This window comes from Camelus ferus, chromosome 3 (genome assembly GCF_009834535.1).
Source record: "Camelus ferus isolate YT-003-E chromosome 3, BCGSAC_Cfer_1.0, whole genome shotgun sequence".
Taxonomy (NCBI): domain Eukaryota; kingdom Metazoa; phylum Chordata; class Mammalia; order Artiodactyla; family Camelidae; genus Camelus; species Camelus ferus.
In genome coordinates, this window is record NC_045698.1 from 114,921,679 (window position 1) to 114,936,675 (window position 14,997).

Consider the following 14,997-nt stretch of genomic DNA (forward strand, 5'->3'; position numbering starts at 1 on the left):
TCTTTACCATGAAACCATTGAAGTCAGATTGCAGGTGGCAGCACTAGTTACGATATACAGTAAAGAGAAAGTAAATATACACTGAATAATATAACCTAGCTAAGTTCCATCCATTCCTAAGCATATACAACAAAATATAACACTGGTTCTTTGGTGGAATGACAGGTGATATTAATATTGTTTTATTTACTGTCCCTGATTATTACACTTCCCATTTCAGGTGGTCACAGGAAGTATTCATCCCAGACCTGAGTATGATGTTGTCAGAAAAAAAAAGAATGAGCATGTCTAAACTTTCCAGTTGACTGGCACACTTTGCTTTATGTGTTAAGGTGATGAAGTATTGTCCATATTTTTTCAAATTTTTCACATGAATTTTTGCTTTAAAAAATAAAGCAAAGGCTTATTTTTTTTAAACAAAAGTTTCACTCTGACTTCTAATCTAGGATAAAGCAATGTTCATCAACTTGATGTTTGACCAGGCATTCAAGAGGGTTTGATGACAATCATTTCTGTAAATTGGATTCTTATAGGCAAAAACTTTCCCCATAGATTTTCTTACAAATTTGGCCAGTGATGTTGCGATTACACAAGTTGTTTTGCTATCATTTAGTCAACGAATGATCCATATCAGAAAGTTGCTTCACAAAAGAAAAAAAAATGTAAGAATTAGAGTTCATGATTGTTACGGAAGTGAGAAAAAAAAAATGACCACATAAAAAAACTTTTCTCCTTACTTTGCTGGTTTTCCCACTATTACTAATTTGCTCTCCAGGGGAATAAAATACATAATGTGATGTGATGAAACATTCAGAAAACAGCTGATCTCAAGCTGATTGGGAAAAAAAAAAAAAACTGGAGAGAAGTCAGCCTAATCCTTTCAGCTTTAGAGCACTTTCTTTGCTTGCCATTTAGACTTTTGGGTTAAATTTCTCAGGATCAACCAAAATCAGTTTAATTAATATCCCCTCTGGATTCTTAGAGGGAGACCTCGCCATGAGAGCTCTCAGGATGGTCATGGTATCATTCTAAAGGTTATTTAAACTCTTCCTGCTTTAGTTCCCTACTGCTGTGTGCCCCAAATTGTCTGTGGCGCTGAAGTATGAAATACATGGCTTCAGTTATATTGATCATCTTTAAATACTTCTAACTAACAATCTCCGTTTTGATTCTCTGGGTCTTTCAACCTGGATCTCCTGTCGTCTTTTCAAGGAAGGCAAGAAGCCAATGTGGAGACAGAAAACAGGAAAACCAAAGAGGTTCCATTTTATCTTTCAGTTTCTAAGGTCTTATCTTTTGTGAAGTTGTCCGTAACTAATCTTGCTTTTAACTAACATTCCTCTCTCTAAATATATTATACCTGCAAGTGAGACATTGCCATCAGCTTTTACCTCCATCCTCAGGGTAAGAAAGCCTCTTGGCTCTCATGGATAATACATATGGGGGCCAGGAAGAATTCATAATAAATTTACTGGTTTGTGACAATTTACATGTCTATTGCATATTCATTTTTTGTGCATATTCAAACTTGCTGTTACATAAGCTTGGAGCACAAAGACTTTGGTGATGAAAACATAATTAAATTGAATAGTATTGGAAATTAGAAATTTTGGTGGAAGTATAAGGAAGACAGGATGCTTTACCTTTAGAAGACTGGGTTGGAAATGGATAAAATAGAATCCAGGGATGTAGAGGCAAATAATTTTGACTGAATTGAATAAAGCCAAAACTGTGGACAAAAACCTAGTTGTCAAACCTAAAAAACATAGACTACTATTTTAGCTATTTCTGAGTACTTGCAAAGTATTCATTTAGCACTCTTAAATATTTATTTTTCACATAATAATGAAATATTTACAGTTAAATGGGGTGGGGTCAGCAGTTGGGCAGAAATAATCATAGAAACACTTGGATTAGGCTTCAAGTTTTCTGTTGCTTCAATTACAAAATAGCCACTCACTTGTTTGAAACCAGCATCACTGTTTCACACAAAAAATAATCAAATGGTAATTAACACTGCTAGCTTTGCTATGGAGCCACTCACTATTTCATGATCTGGTTATGTTTATTGCATTTTGTGAACCGTTCTGGACACAGCAGGCAGCAGCACCCAGAAGATGGGAGCCCTCTTCCCAGATGGTTGTGGCTGTCGGTCGGTCAGATGTTGTTAGTCAAGCTGTGTTGAAAGCACAGGCTTAACACAACTTTTGATGTTAGACAGAAACACCTTGGCCAACACCGTCACCTTTCTGCTTGGCGTCAAAGCTGTCTTTCCTCTCCACAGACCAGTTTTGTTCTGACTTAAGAGGTCTTTGAATTTAGATCTTTGGTACCATGTGATATCATAGAGGCTATAAAAGCAAATAGTCACATCCTTTGTCCCCTCACGTACAAGCCTGAAATGGGAAAATATTAGCCATAGGAATCATTACGTTTTTGGAGTAATCTGTTGATATACAGACCACCTAGTAAGTGCAAGACTGCGCTAATGGCCATGACTATAAAGACCATTTGGAAGATGACTCGACTGTCAAAAATCTCACACTGTATCTGGAACGCAAGAAATACACAACAAACGAAAACATTGGGCAGAAAGCCGTGAGCTGTGGAAACAAGTTGAAGACATGTCATGGGCGCAAATGGGGAGCAGTGTTCTTCCTCATCAGAAATTTAAGAGCATCACAAAGAGATTGAAAGTGTCATGGAACTCTGATCATCAGAGTCTATCTGATTTGGAAAAGCATGACATACAAAGTGCATCGTACACTGTAAGTAAAATAAACCAGACTCTAAGATGTTCTGGTAAAATGTCTTCCTGATTCTTCAATCTCCATTCAATTCAGCACCTCCTGTGGGTTGTTCTACTTTAAGCCTGATTTCTGCCCTCGGTTTCATTCTTCCCTGTCTGAGTGCAAAACTCACTAAACCAACTATGGGTGATGAAAGTTTTTCTAGGCATACATATTTCCGTAAAAGAATATTAATGTGTTTTTTTTACTCAAAAATATATTATGCACATATTTACACGACAGGAAAACTAATCTACATTATTAGTATCAAAGGGTCCAAGGTAAGGAGTATAATGTTTAATTTTGTCAGTCTGGTGATGTTGATTGCTTACATCGTGTTCAGTTTATTTTCACAATCAAAACGATGATTAACGCATTTGCATATAATCACATCTTCGTACTATATATTTCCTTAAAACAAATTCATAACATTAGAGTGTATATCTTTTAAAAATTGATAAGTATTGCCAGACACTTCCAGAAATTTTGTTTTAATTTATCCTTACACTAGCAATGTGTGGGACTGCATGAGTCCACTTCGCGTTGAAAACCCTAAAATGTTACTGTCATTCTTTAAACATATTTTTTTTTCTGATTCCAAAACAAGGTTTCTTTGTTAAAGAGCTTCAAACATTACATAAAAGCTTCATTTTAGAAATGTATTGATTTCTTTTATTTAAGTTTTTGGAGTCACCTGGGCTAAAGATTGTGAGTTCAAAGAAAAGTTGTATTCTTTATCTCTAGGGTGCAATTTTCTTGTCTCTATAAAGAAGGCAATGCTTTACCAGTGTTAGGTCTTCAGCTGGGGCGCTTCAACAAAAAGATGTATTAATAAAAGAAAAACAAATTATTAATACATGTAGCTTACCACACAGGAGAAATCTCAACACAAAAGTAACTCAAAGCCATTGGCTTAGAACTGTGGCATATGTAGCATCTTCAGCGAAGAAAAATACATTTGTAGAAAAATAGTAAGACTAAGGGAAGCAGTTTTATGCTTCTGTGAGTGGCAAGCTGTGGGAGTATAATATAAGGGAGGAAATGAATAAGGTTTGCAGTTTCCTGCTGAGTCTGTCTCCAATAATAGAATGTGTATTCTGCCTTTAGAAAGAAAAGAAGAGCTGTTCCCGAGTTTGCTACTTTTAATTGCCTTCAGCTCAAGATAACTTTTATGTCAATGATGCATCTTTTAGGGTGACGTATTGTTTTCTTTCATTTTTGTATACGCATTCTGAAATCCATCTTTTAAAAAATCGTATGTGCAACATTTACCAATGTGCTATAATCTGTAGTGCGTTTTTTTTTTTTTTTTTTTTTTTTTTTTTGCAGGGGCTAGGGGCGTTTATTTCTAAACACGCTTTTTTATCCAGTTGTTCAGTCTCTGCATTTTTCATTGGTCCCCACAGAGGTTGAATATTGCCATTTTGTAACATTGTTCCCTCTGGACAGTTAGCACATCCTCGTTCTATCAGATCAAAATTTAGAACCATTTTACCAAGTTTCTCCAGAAAAATTCCTATTGGGATTTTAATTAGAATTGCATTTTATTAGTTTTACACGTTTCTCCAAGTTTGGCCCATTACCAGCTATTTCAGCATTTCTGTTAATATTATGTACAGATATTTGTTAACATCTTTGTTATTATGAACAGTATGTTAACATGTAATTAGGGCATTTTATGCTGTCACTGACACCAGAGAGGGTCCTCTCTGAGGAAAGTACACACGTGAACTAAAAACAGAGGCCAGAGAAACCAGATGAAGTGGGGAGAATTGTGTTCCGGGCAGGGGGCGCTCCTGAGTCAGGCTAGTTTCTGGGAGGTAAGAGCCAGGAATTGACGGATCCCTGGAAAGCAGAGGGCCAAGGGTCCAAGCCACTGAGGGCCAGGCAAACCACATTCGGTACTTTTACCTGTAGCTCACAAACAATGCAGAGACTTGAAGGGCTTTAAGAAAGAGGAGTGGGCTTATATGAACCGGTTCTTAGATGTGCTATTCTTAACGTATTGCTGGGTTTAATGACATATTAATTTGGGGAATTTTAATCTACATGTATAAGTGAAATTGACTTACAATTAGGAAGGACTGTGTTTTGCAAGCTATACAGATTTATAAAATAAATGGGGATAAAACCCATATCTTTCTACACACTGCAACAATTTTGAAATTCTCTGTTCTTAGAAGATTTTTATAGAATGCTTTCTAAACTAGGAACTTGAGGGACACATAGCTCTATTAAAATATTTTACTTAATTTTTTCCAAATTTTGTGGATCTTGTTACCATTTTTCTTAGCAATTTGGATATATATGCATTGTATTTATTTATAGTTATACATGCATATTATGCCTATAGACACATATCTAGAGTATATTTGAAACTAATCTTTATCGAAATATTCACTATATTAATACAATGTTGAAATAACATCCTATCATAAATATTTTGCTATTTTTCTCATTCTTAATTCATTCTTAATTCTTAATCTCATCCTTTTTTTTCCCCCAAATATCATTAGCATAGTCAGAAGTTGGTCTACTTTGTTTCAATTTTAAAGAATCATCTCTTTATATATGCAGTCTATGCATTTTAGAATCCATGAATATCTATTTAAAACTGGTATATTCTCTTCCTCATCTTTAAATTTATTTTGTGGATATATTTCTAACTTACTATGTTAAACCTTTATTTACACCACATATTTTTCATATAAAAATGCTTTATTGAGTGCTATACAATTTTGTCTGAGTACCTCTTTGGCTATGTCCTATAGGCTTACATTCATAGTATACTTGATTTAAGTACAAGTTTGAGTGTCTTTTTGCCCTGAGTAGTGGTTGGCATATATCTATATATTTTAAATTAGATTTAAACCTACCATTATTTCATAATTCTAACATATTTTACCTTAAAAGATTGTCCTTTAGAAACTAATAGAACATATTAAACACATAAAATATCTCCATTTATAACGTGAATAATAGAATTATCTCTTTTCTCCATCTATAGTATTGACTTATATTATATTTTTATATTCATTCTTTTTTTTTTTTTTTTTTGCATCTTTTCAGTCTGTCTTTTTCTGTTTGGTACTTTTTCTGATTTGCTTCCTTAAAGAGTGAGCCTCTTCTTCAAAAGGAAGTGTTTCTACCCCATATGTTGATATCGAATTAGCTGTTTCCTGTCTAATCTCATTATATGCTTTTACCTCCTGCCTTTTTATATTATGTAATTTTCTAGTGTTTTTTGAACACACACACACATCCTCGTGTCTCACTTTAATACTCGGCCTGGTTTTGTTAGTGCTTTTCAGAATTGTGCTTTTCCTTGTAGCTCTCTTTTGTTCCAGTCATGAGTGAGAAAATCTATCTTCTCTGGCTCGTTTGCTGAGAGGAACATGTTAAACTCTTGATGGTTGCATGTTTATTTACCATCAGTCCCTTCCGTTAGAATATATGTTCCGAGATAGAGGGTACATTGTTGTTGTATCATAGCTCCTCCACCAACAGATCACAATAAATAGTGGAATGAATGAATAAAAAAATAACTTCATGCAAGCTACATTCTGGTACTCCCTAATTTTCCATCCTATGTAAACTGAATCTGTTTTATATAAAATTTTCATTACATTTTCTGTTTGTTTTTGTTCTTTTGGGAGGGGAGATTTAGGTTGCTTTGTTTATGTATTTACGTATATATGTATGTATTTATTTATTTAACAAAGGTACCGGGGACTGAACCCAGGACCTCGTGCATGCTAAGCATGCATTCTACCACTGAGCTATACCCGCCCCCACTTTAATTACATTTTCATACCTTGCAATAGATCTTTGTTGTTAAGCATTATTTTGAATTCGAGCAAGTTTGTAATCATATTTACATTCCTTTTAAACATATCTGTTTAAACTGAATTCAGTGTCCACTGTAAGGAACAGTTTGCAATTTCTTCTCTATACTTCTCAATTTTGTTTCACCTATACAAATATCTGGATATATGTTAATGTTTATTCCCCATTAACACGTTTCAGAATATCTTCCTTTTTGATTCACATATTACTGACAATTCAAGTGTATCTAGTAATATGGACAATAGTTTTTATTAGGCAGGTAACGCATTTGAGGTACCAGCTTACTGATGTGTGCTAACTGATTTAGACCTTGCAAATTGTGTCATTTCTGTCATTACAGAGAAGATGGGGGAACAGAGGCCAAACCATGTACATGGTGAAGAAAGGATGACCCTTAATTATAGGTCAAGGAACTGGAACCATAGAGAACCCTTACTTCAAAATGCTGCTCCTAGACCAGCAACTTGGCTGTCAGCTCCACTCACTTATGGTTACATTACCTGCTCCTTCCTATAGAACAACTCATGTTTGCAGTGGTTATTATTATGCACCCCCACCCAAGTAATTCACAAATTAGATCTGGCCTTTGAAGACTGGTAAATGGTGAAGCTAATGGGGAATTTTTGAAAGGGATTCCTTTATTCTCATTATATATTCAATATGCAAATGTACCGCCTGTAGTGTGGATTTCCCTCCAGCCATTGAGACCTTGCAGGGTTTCCTGCTACCCTGTACCCAACATGGTCCTTCAGACACTTCTTTCAGGTACCACGTCTAAGGCTTATGACTGACCAAATTAGGATGCTCTTGAGAGCGAAAGGGGGCAGGACTCACGCTAAACCAGATAGGACCCAGGGACAGAAGATGTAACCTCGACTGCCCCAGACTAACCTGGATGGAATTTCTCCTGTTGTGAAGCCTTCAAAGTCCACAAAACTGCAGAATAAAGGGGAAGAATCATTGGCTCAAATGCACAAAAGGGAAACTGAAAAAGAAAAAATCAGAATGAACATGTGTTTGAATGTTAAACAGATGGTTACAAGCTGTCAATTGCATCTTAATTCTCAACAGATATTTAAAAATAATTTTGACCCTTTGCCTTGGCTAACACATCTTAAAAATCTGACCTCAGACACCTCACTACCCTCCTCATTCATGATGTTCTGCATGAAATGTCTTGAATATAATAAGCTCCTTTCTGCTTTAGGGATTTTAAATTTGCTCTTCAGTCTGCAGGAATACCCTTCCCTTTAACTTTCACAGGACTGCTCAGTTGTCATCCTTCATTATCCCTGGTAAACTTTTTCCTTGTAGCATTTCTTACTACCCATCATTGTCCTTTATTAATTCACTCTCATTCTCCCACAACTAAATCCATAACTCACATGAAACATTTCCTCTTCTGTTTGCAGCAGTAACACTAGACTTAGAAACACTGTACACGTTGTTCGCCATAACTAAAGGTTAGTGTGTGATTGATTGAAAAATCGACAAATGAGTGAAGATACAAATAAGGATGAGTGACTGATAAATAGTCAGATGGACAATGCTGTGATCCAATTCATTACAGTTCGTTATAGTTTTCAATCATATCTACAACTTAATGGTTATTTCCTGATGAGGTTGATTGGTTTTAAAATTGTCACAAAAATTCCCAATTCAGTGAAACATCTTACTGAACTGTAGGTTTATTTGAAATGATTAAATCAATTGTTTTGCAGTAGTATCCACATTTCAAATAAATGGAGCCAACTCCAGGGGAAGATCCTCTCTGTGGCCCAGATGTTCTGAAACAATAATTAAACTTGCTTAAACCAAGTGTTAATTGCCAGATGACCAGATATCTTCATGCCATGGGGACCAAACTTTAGAACTGCTCTCCAATAAGAAGAAATAACCACAATGAGGAAGCTGCAAACTCACCCCCCCTCACACTCAAAAAACAATATTCTTGATATCAGTTATATAAAACATTTTAATTCAGTCATGCTTGTACAGACATTTTTAATGGTTCATTTTACCTACCACAGTTTTCATTAAGCCCAGACTTCTTTTCTTATCCCTCCAGGTCCAACTCAACATCATGGATGAAGAAAATGAGACATTTTTCAGTGACTTCACCCTCACAGGGCTCTTCACTAACAATAAAGCCTCTGGTTTCCTTTTCAACATCATTTGTGCCATCTTCTTCATGGCCATGATAGCTAACGGGGTCATGATCTTCCTGATCCACGTGGACCCTCACCTCCACACCCCCATGTACTTCCTGCTCAGCCACCTCTCTCTCATTGACATGATGTATATCTCCACCATTGTTCCCAAGATGCTGGTCGATTATCTCATGGACAAGAGGACCATTTCCTTCGTTGCCTGTACAGCCCAGTACTTCCTCTATATGGGCCTTGTAGGGGCTGAATTTTTCCTGCTGGGACTCATGGCCTATGACCGATACGTGGCCATCTGCAATCCCCTCCGCTATTCTGCTCTCATGAGCCCTCGGGTCTGTTGGATAATCTTGGCCAGCTCTTGGTTTGGTGGTACTCTGGACAGCTTCCTCCTCACGCCTATCACCATGAGTCTCCCGTTCTGTGCTTCGCGCAAGATCAATCACTTCTTCTGTGAGGCACCCACCATGCTGAGGCTGGCTTGTGGTGACAAAGCTGCCTATGAAATGGTGATGTACCTTTGCTGTGTTGTGATGCTGCTTATCCCCTTCTCTGTGGTGCTCGCGTCCTACACCAGGGTTCTCATCACGGTGCACCAGATGAAGTCAGCAGAAGGGAAGAAGAAGGCCTTTGCCACCTGCTCCTCACATATGATGGTGGTGATGTTGTTCTATGGGGCTGCCCTGTACACATACATGCTTCCCCAATCATACCACACCCCAATCAAAGACAAGGTCTTCTCTGCCTTCTACACTATCCTCACTCCCTTGCTAAACCCTCTCATCTACAGCCTGAGAAACAGAGATGTGACTGGGGCCTTTAGGAGGGTTTTGGCAAGATGTCGAGGGCCCTGTGGTGGGACAGTAGGAGAATTTTGACAATCTAAATTCTCCATGCCTGCTCAGGGGGGAATGGGGTTATGCCATGGATACTACGGATAATGCTTGCAGCAACCAATGCCAGTTATGTCAAAAGGTCCATCAACAGTACTCTTATCAAAAATGTGAAGCCACTGTAACATCTGTGCTTTAATAATGCAAGAATGCTATAAACATTACCGAGCCAAACTCAAGTCTGCTTGCCCAACATGCAGCAAAGCCAGTCTACTGAAACCAGGTTGTGGTGAAGGAGCCTGCAGCATTTATCACAGGCCACCAATCCAGGAGAATGGGCATCTAGCACTCAAAAGAACAAAACTCCTGATGGCTCTGGGGCAAGGGTTTTTAAAGGCAACTTAAAGGTGAGGGTACCAGGGTGCATGATAAGTTCATAGACATTCTTCTGATGTGTTGGTGTTGAGGTGACAGGGTCACGTTTTGGGAATCTTAATCATCAACTTTCTTGTTCCAACCAGTCTGGGGTCTACATGCTTGTGATTAGCATTGTAGTCACCATTCTCTGCCTGGGTAAGGGTCTTAGTTTCTGCAGAACTCAAAGAATTGGTGTGTACTTGAGGAAGAACTAGGAGCCCTGTGATTCTGTTTTATTGCTAAACTATTGTTTAAGCTATCATTATTTTTTCTTACTTGACTATTTTTCCTTTGTTTCAGCAATTCCTCACTTTTCTAATTAATAATGGTTTGAGTCTGCTCTTTGGAACTCAGGGAAAGCCTAGGAGACTAAAGCCTTTTTTACAAAAATGAATTGAGGCACACAAATTTGGTACCCAGGAATGCCCTACAGGGTCCTGCTTGGTTTCAAAAACAGCACTGATGTTTATTCCTTGCATCTATCCATTCCAATTCTTCTCTCATACCACTTGTCTGGCTGTAATTTATGTATATAAGGGCCCCCAAATGTCTTATTAATATTACATACTCTGCCCACCCTCAGTAGCCTCATAAGAATGGCAAATTTGATTACATTATTCAAATGATCCATTGATGGAGTTTATGAAAGGGTTAGGTGTGCAGACATTTGAAAGAAATTATCGTGTCATAAAACTTCAAAGGAAATACATACATTAACTCACACCAGGATTTAGAATATCTGAATATCCTTTCCTTGAGTAACACCTGAAAACATCCCTCCTTTAAATTTGGAGCTGGGAAAAAAAAAAAAAGAATCATGTATTTTTGCAGAAATGCAAAGACTAAGTATCTGCTGGGCAAGGATTCTATGATATTATATTTGTTATGTGGAAAATAATGCAGACACAGTGAGAGGCAGGTGAGGAAGCAGTGCTCCATTAACTTGCAAATTTAGTGATCAGTTTTCAGTTTCTTCTCCAATACACTGAAATTATTAGATTTCTGGAATCTCTCTTTAGGTGTTAGTGGTGGTGTGGATATGTTGTCTTCTTCTTCCAAAGAAATACTGGACAGCATATTTTTCACTTTCTATGGTACTAAGTTTTACATTATATAAAATTATAAAATGGGAGGGAAATAATTCACTTTTCATTTGAAAGTTGGAGCTGGACAATTCTTGGGAAGTTACAATATAATTTCTTTCCAGGAAGCTGGAACCCAGAATATATGTGTTTGTACTAACCTGTACACCCAGTTATAAACACTTGGACCATATCCCAAGTCCCTTAGACCACCTCTGCATGGTGCTGTGCCAGATTTTGTGCTTTAACCAATTTGACAAAATCCCAGCTGGGTTTGAGGATGTTCTACTGCTGACAGGACACGGGTGATGGTGGGTGAGGTAAACATAACCATGCCTCCTATCACACTGAAAAAGATTCTGCGTGGTAGACAAAATCTTTAACCAAATGGAAAAATCCACCTTGGAACACTGTGGGTTGGACTAACTAGTTAATCAAGGAAGTGGACTTGCTCCCATCTGATTCAGCAGGGTTATCACTTGCAAGCCAGAGGCAAACTTTCTGAGGCTTTCTATCTGGAAGGTACTTCGCCTCCAATCTTGTCCGACTGGCTTGGAAAGTACCATTTGCCAGGTGATAGGAGGGGCCATTTTCAACCCAGAGGATGGTGAGGCACAAGAAAGCAATAAACCAGAAGAGATGAGGCATGGTCCTGAGAACTGAGAACCAATTTGGGCTCCACTTGTAAAGACCATGTGAACTTCTGTATATCATATATGTAATAGAGACCCAATTTCCTCTTTTGTAAAGTTTGACTTAATGTAATGGTTTTCTTTATAAGATCAAATATGATATATGTACTAAATACCAACCATTACTTTAGCTTTTCATAACAAAGGTGATTGCCCTTCATGTTTATATTATTTTTCCTGGTTTTTTTAAAAATTCCTCCATTTATATTTTTCTCTATCTTTCTCACACATAAAGCATGTTGTCTTATTCATTATACTAAGGGAAGGAAATTGATAATGTGTAAAATTAATACCCCAAATGTAGGGATTAAAATAAATTTCATTAGGAAAATTATAAAATTAAGAATAAATAGTGCATACTTTTTAAATGTAGTAGTTAAAACAGTAATGAGATAGCACTACACACCTATTAGAATGGTTACAATTCAAAATACTGTCCATAGCAAATGCTAGTGAAATGCAGTAACCCTCATTTGTTGCTGGTGGGAATGCAAAATGATATAACTCCTGTGGAAGACAGTTTGGCAGTTTCTTACAAATCCAGACACAGTCTTACCATATAATCTAGAAATTGTGCTTCTCAGGGCTTACCCTACTGATTTTTTTTACACAAAAACCTGCATGTGGTATTTATAACAGCTTTTTATTTGATCACCAATAATTAATCAAGATGCCTTTCAGTAGATGAACAGATAAAGTGTGATACATTCATACAACGGAATGTTTTCAACAACAAAAAGAAATGAGCTACCAAGCCATGAAGTAAAGGAGGAATATTTAAGATATAAGACTAAGTGAAGAAAGACAGTCTGAAATGCCTACATAATACGTGATTCCAACTGTATAGCATTCTGGAAAAGGCAAAATAAGGAGATGATAAAAAGATGATTGGTTCTTAGGGGCTGGAGAAGGAAGAGACAAATTAATGGAACACAGAGGATTGTTAGGGCAATGAAGCTGTTCTGTACGATACTGTAATGGAATATGATGCATTGGTCAGAACTCACAGAACTATAGAACATAGGGTGAATCCTAATGCAAACTATAGACTTTAGTTAATTATAATGTATGAAAATCAGTTAATCGATTGCAACAAATGTACCATACTGATGAAAGATATTAAAAATAGGGAAAAGAGAGGAAGTATATGGTCAAACTCCAGTGTGAAATTTTCTGTAAATCAAAAGGCTTCTAATATAAACCTTATTAATTAAAAAAAAAAAAAAAAACAAACTTCCTAAAACCCAGGTCACTCTCTGATGCTGCATTTCACTCAAGAAATCATTAGAATGGTGGAATTTGTAGAAGCAGGATGGAGACCAGACATTAAATTATAAGACGTTGTTAATGTAATTGGCTTTGTTTTGGGGATTTGGCTATGTGTATTTTGGAGGTGGGGGAGCAGTAAGGCTAGAATTTGGGGGGGATGAAAAATTAATTTCACCCCTTGGGCATACGGTAGCATTTCCTTGGTACTCTGCATTTCAAGTCAATACTTCTTTCCCATCGTGCATATATAATAAGGCATATATAACCTGTGTAAGGAGGGGAAATGAGTCATCTATATTTCTCGGAAGGCTACTGCTGCAAGAGAAGCCCACGTTAGAGTGAGCAGAATGGTTTTCTCTCCAGAGGGTGTTTTTTTAATTCATCACATGTCCAATACACTAAGAAGTTTATAAAGTTCAGGTGGTCTTAATTCTGCAGAGACACTGGAAAATTTTGAAGTCCTTTGATGGAACGTGAAGACAATCTCTCCACTTGTGAGCTATACAGACATGCCTGCAAGAAAGTCAGGTTGAATATCAGTGTCAGAGCCCATGGAAAGTGTCTTAAGACCTTCCTGTGGTGGAAACCAGCAAGCTAAATGTGCAACTTGTGTTTATAAAAGAATTAGTAATGACTGGAAGAGTGATTGATTTGGCTCTTAGAGCTGCCAGACACTCACTGTTTCTTAGATGACTGGGCTGCCTTGCCTTCAGTTTGTCCATAAGTGAAATGGGATATATTCTCACAGATTACCAATACAAAATAATTGCTGGTTCCCACAAGACAAAAAAAAACTTGCCAACAATTTGAGTAGTACACAGGCCCTTTCATCAGCTTGAGGTAGACTATGGCCAGTTTTTAAGTTTTTGTTTTGGTTTATGTTCTGATGTTTAGAATGCAATGAACACATTCAGTGCTTTAAATATGTAGCTGTATGTAGCAAATAGAGCGAATTTTGGCATCAAGCCGTGTTCCTAAGAAGTCAATGGTTCCACCTACGAAGCATAGGACTATCCCTGGGAAGGAGTGCAGATGAATTGGGGACTATGGTAGGGAAGGGAGCCAGTGACTTAGATGACCTCCCCAATGGCCTGACAAGCAGCAGGCATTTCATAAATATTGGCCAAAGGAAATGTGGGAAAATTTCATACAGGAAGAGAATTCAAGGGAGTAAATTATCCTAGAGGGGATCTTGCCAATGGTAGGCCAGTGGCTTTCTGGACCACTGTGTCAAGAAATTTTTCAAGAACAAAATCTACATTTATGCTTTGTAAGAAGAGTCATGCAATCCCATTACCAGGAGGTACATAGCAGGTTTCTGGGGATGAGGTCCAGGGCATAAGGTGCCAGACACAAATGTCTTGTATGTGTGATTACTGATCTTGCTCAATATGATCGTTCCAGAAATGGGAAAACAGTCTCAGAGATCTGAGTTGGCTTACACAGTCTACTATAAACTTCAGCACTAGCACAGGATGAGGATCTTCTGTTTAAAACAGTTTTACTTACTGTTCCATTCCTTGCTAGTAAGCATCCTCAACACTATTGCAGGGTTTGAGCCAAGATGGTGGAGTAGAGACTCACAGCTTACCCTCTCCCAGAAATACGTCAAGAATTACATCTGCAAACCACGTTGAATCACACAGAACACCTACTGAACTCTGGCAGTGTGTTTCTCTCTTTGAAATACAGGAGGATTCTCACAAAATGCAGTAAGAAAAAAGAAAAAAAAAAAGAAAAGAAAAAATCAGTGCAGGACCAGTTCTGCAGGGAGAGAGTGGTGTAGGAAGATAGGCACCCTCATGTTAGGATGCCTCCTCTCTAGCCAAGAGGTCAGTGAGGACAGAAGCGGAACTTCCAAGGCTCAGAGGAGAAAGTGGGAATGGCTTGGCAGACAGAACTAA

At 37.5% G+C, this 14,997-nt stretch overlaps 1 protein-coding gene across 1 annotated transcript; it reads left to right on the top strand.

Moving 5' to 3' along the window:
- The first annotated feature begins 8,718 nt into the window (after window positions 1-8,718).
- LOC102507097 (olfactory receptor 2T6) lies at window positions 8,719-9,723 on the top strand. The gene has a single exon (XM_006189400.2). It carries the CDS (start codon window positions 8,719-8,721, stop codon window positions 9,676-9,678), a length of 960 nt encoding a protein of 319 aa, XP_006189462.1. The 3' UTR covers window positions 9,679-9,723.
- Window positions 9,724-14,997: the final 5,274 nt, after the last annotated feature.

What these genes read in the sequence shown, in the direction of transcription:
- LOC102507097 (XM_006189400.2), top strand. Translation starts at nt 8,719, where the DNA reads ATGGATGAAGAAAATGAGACATTTTTCAGTGACTTCACCCTCACAGGG.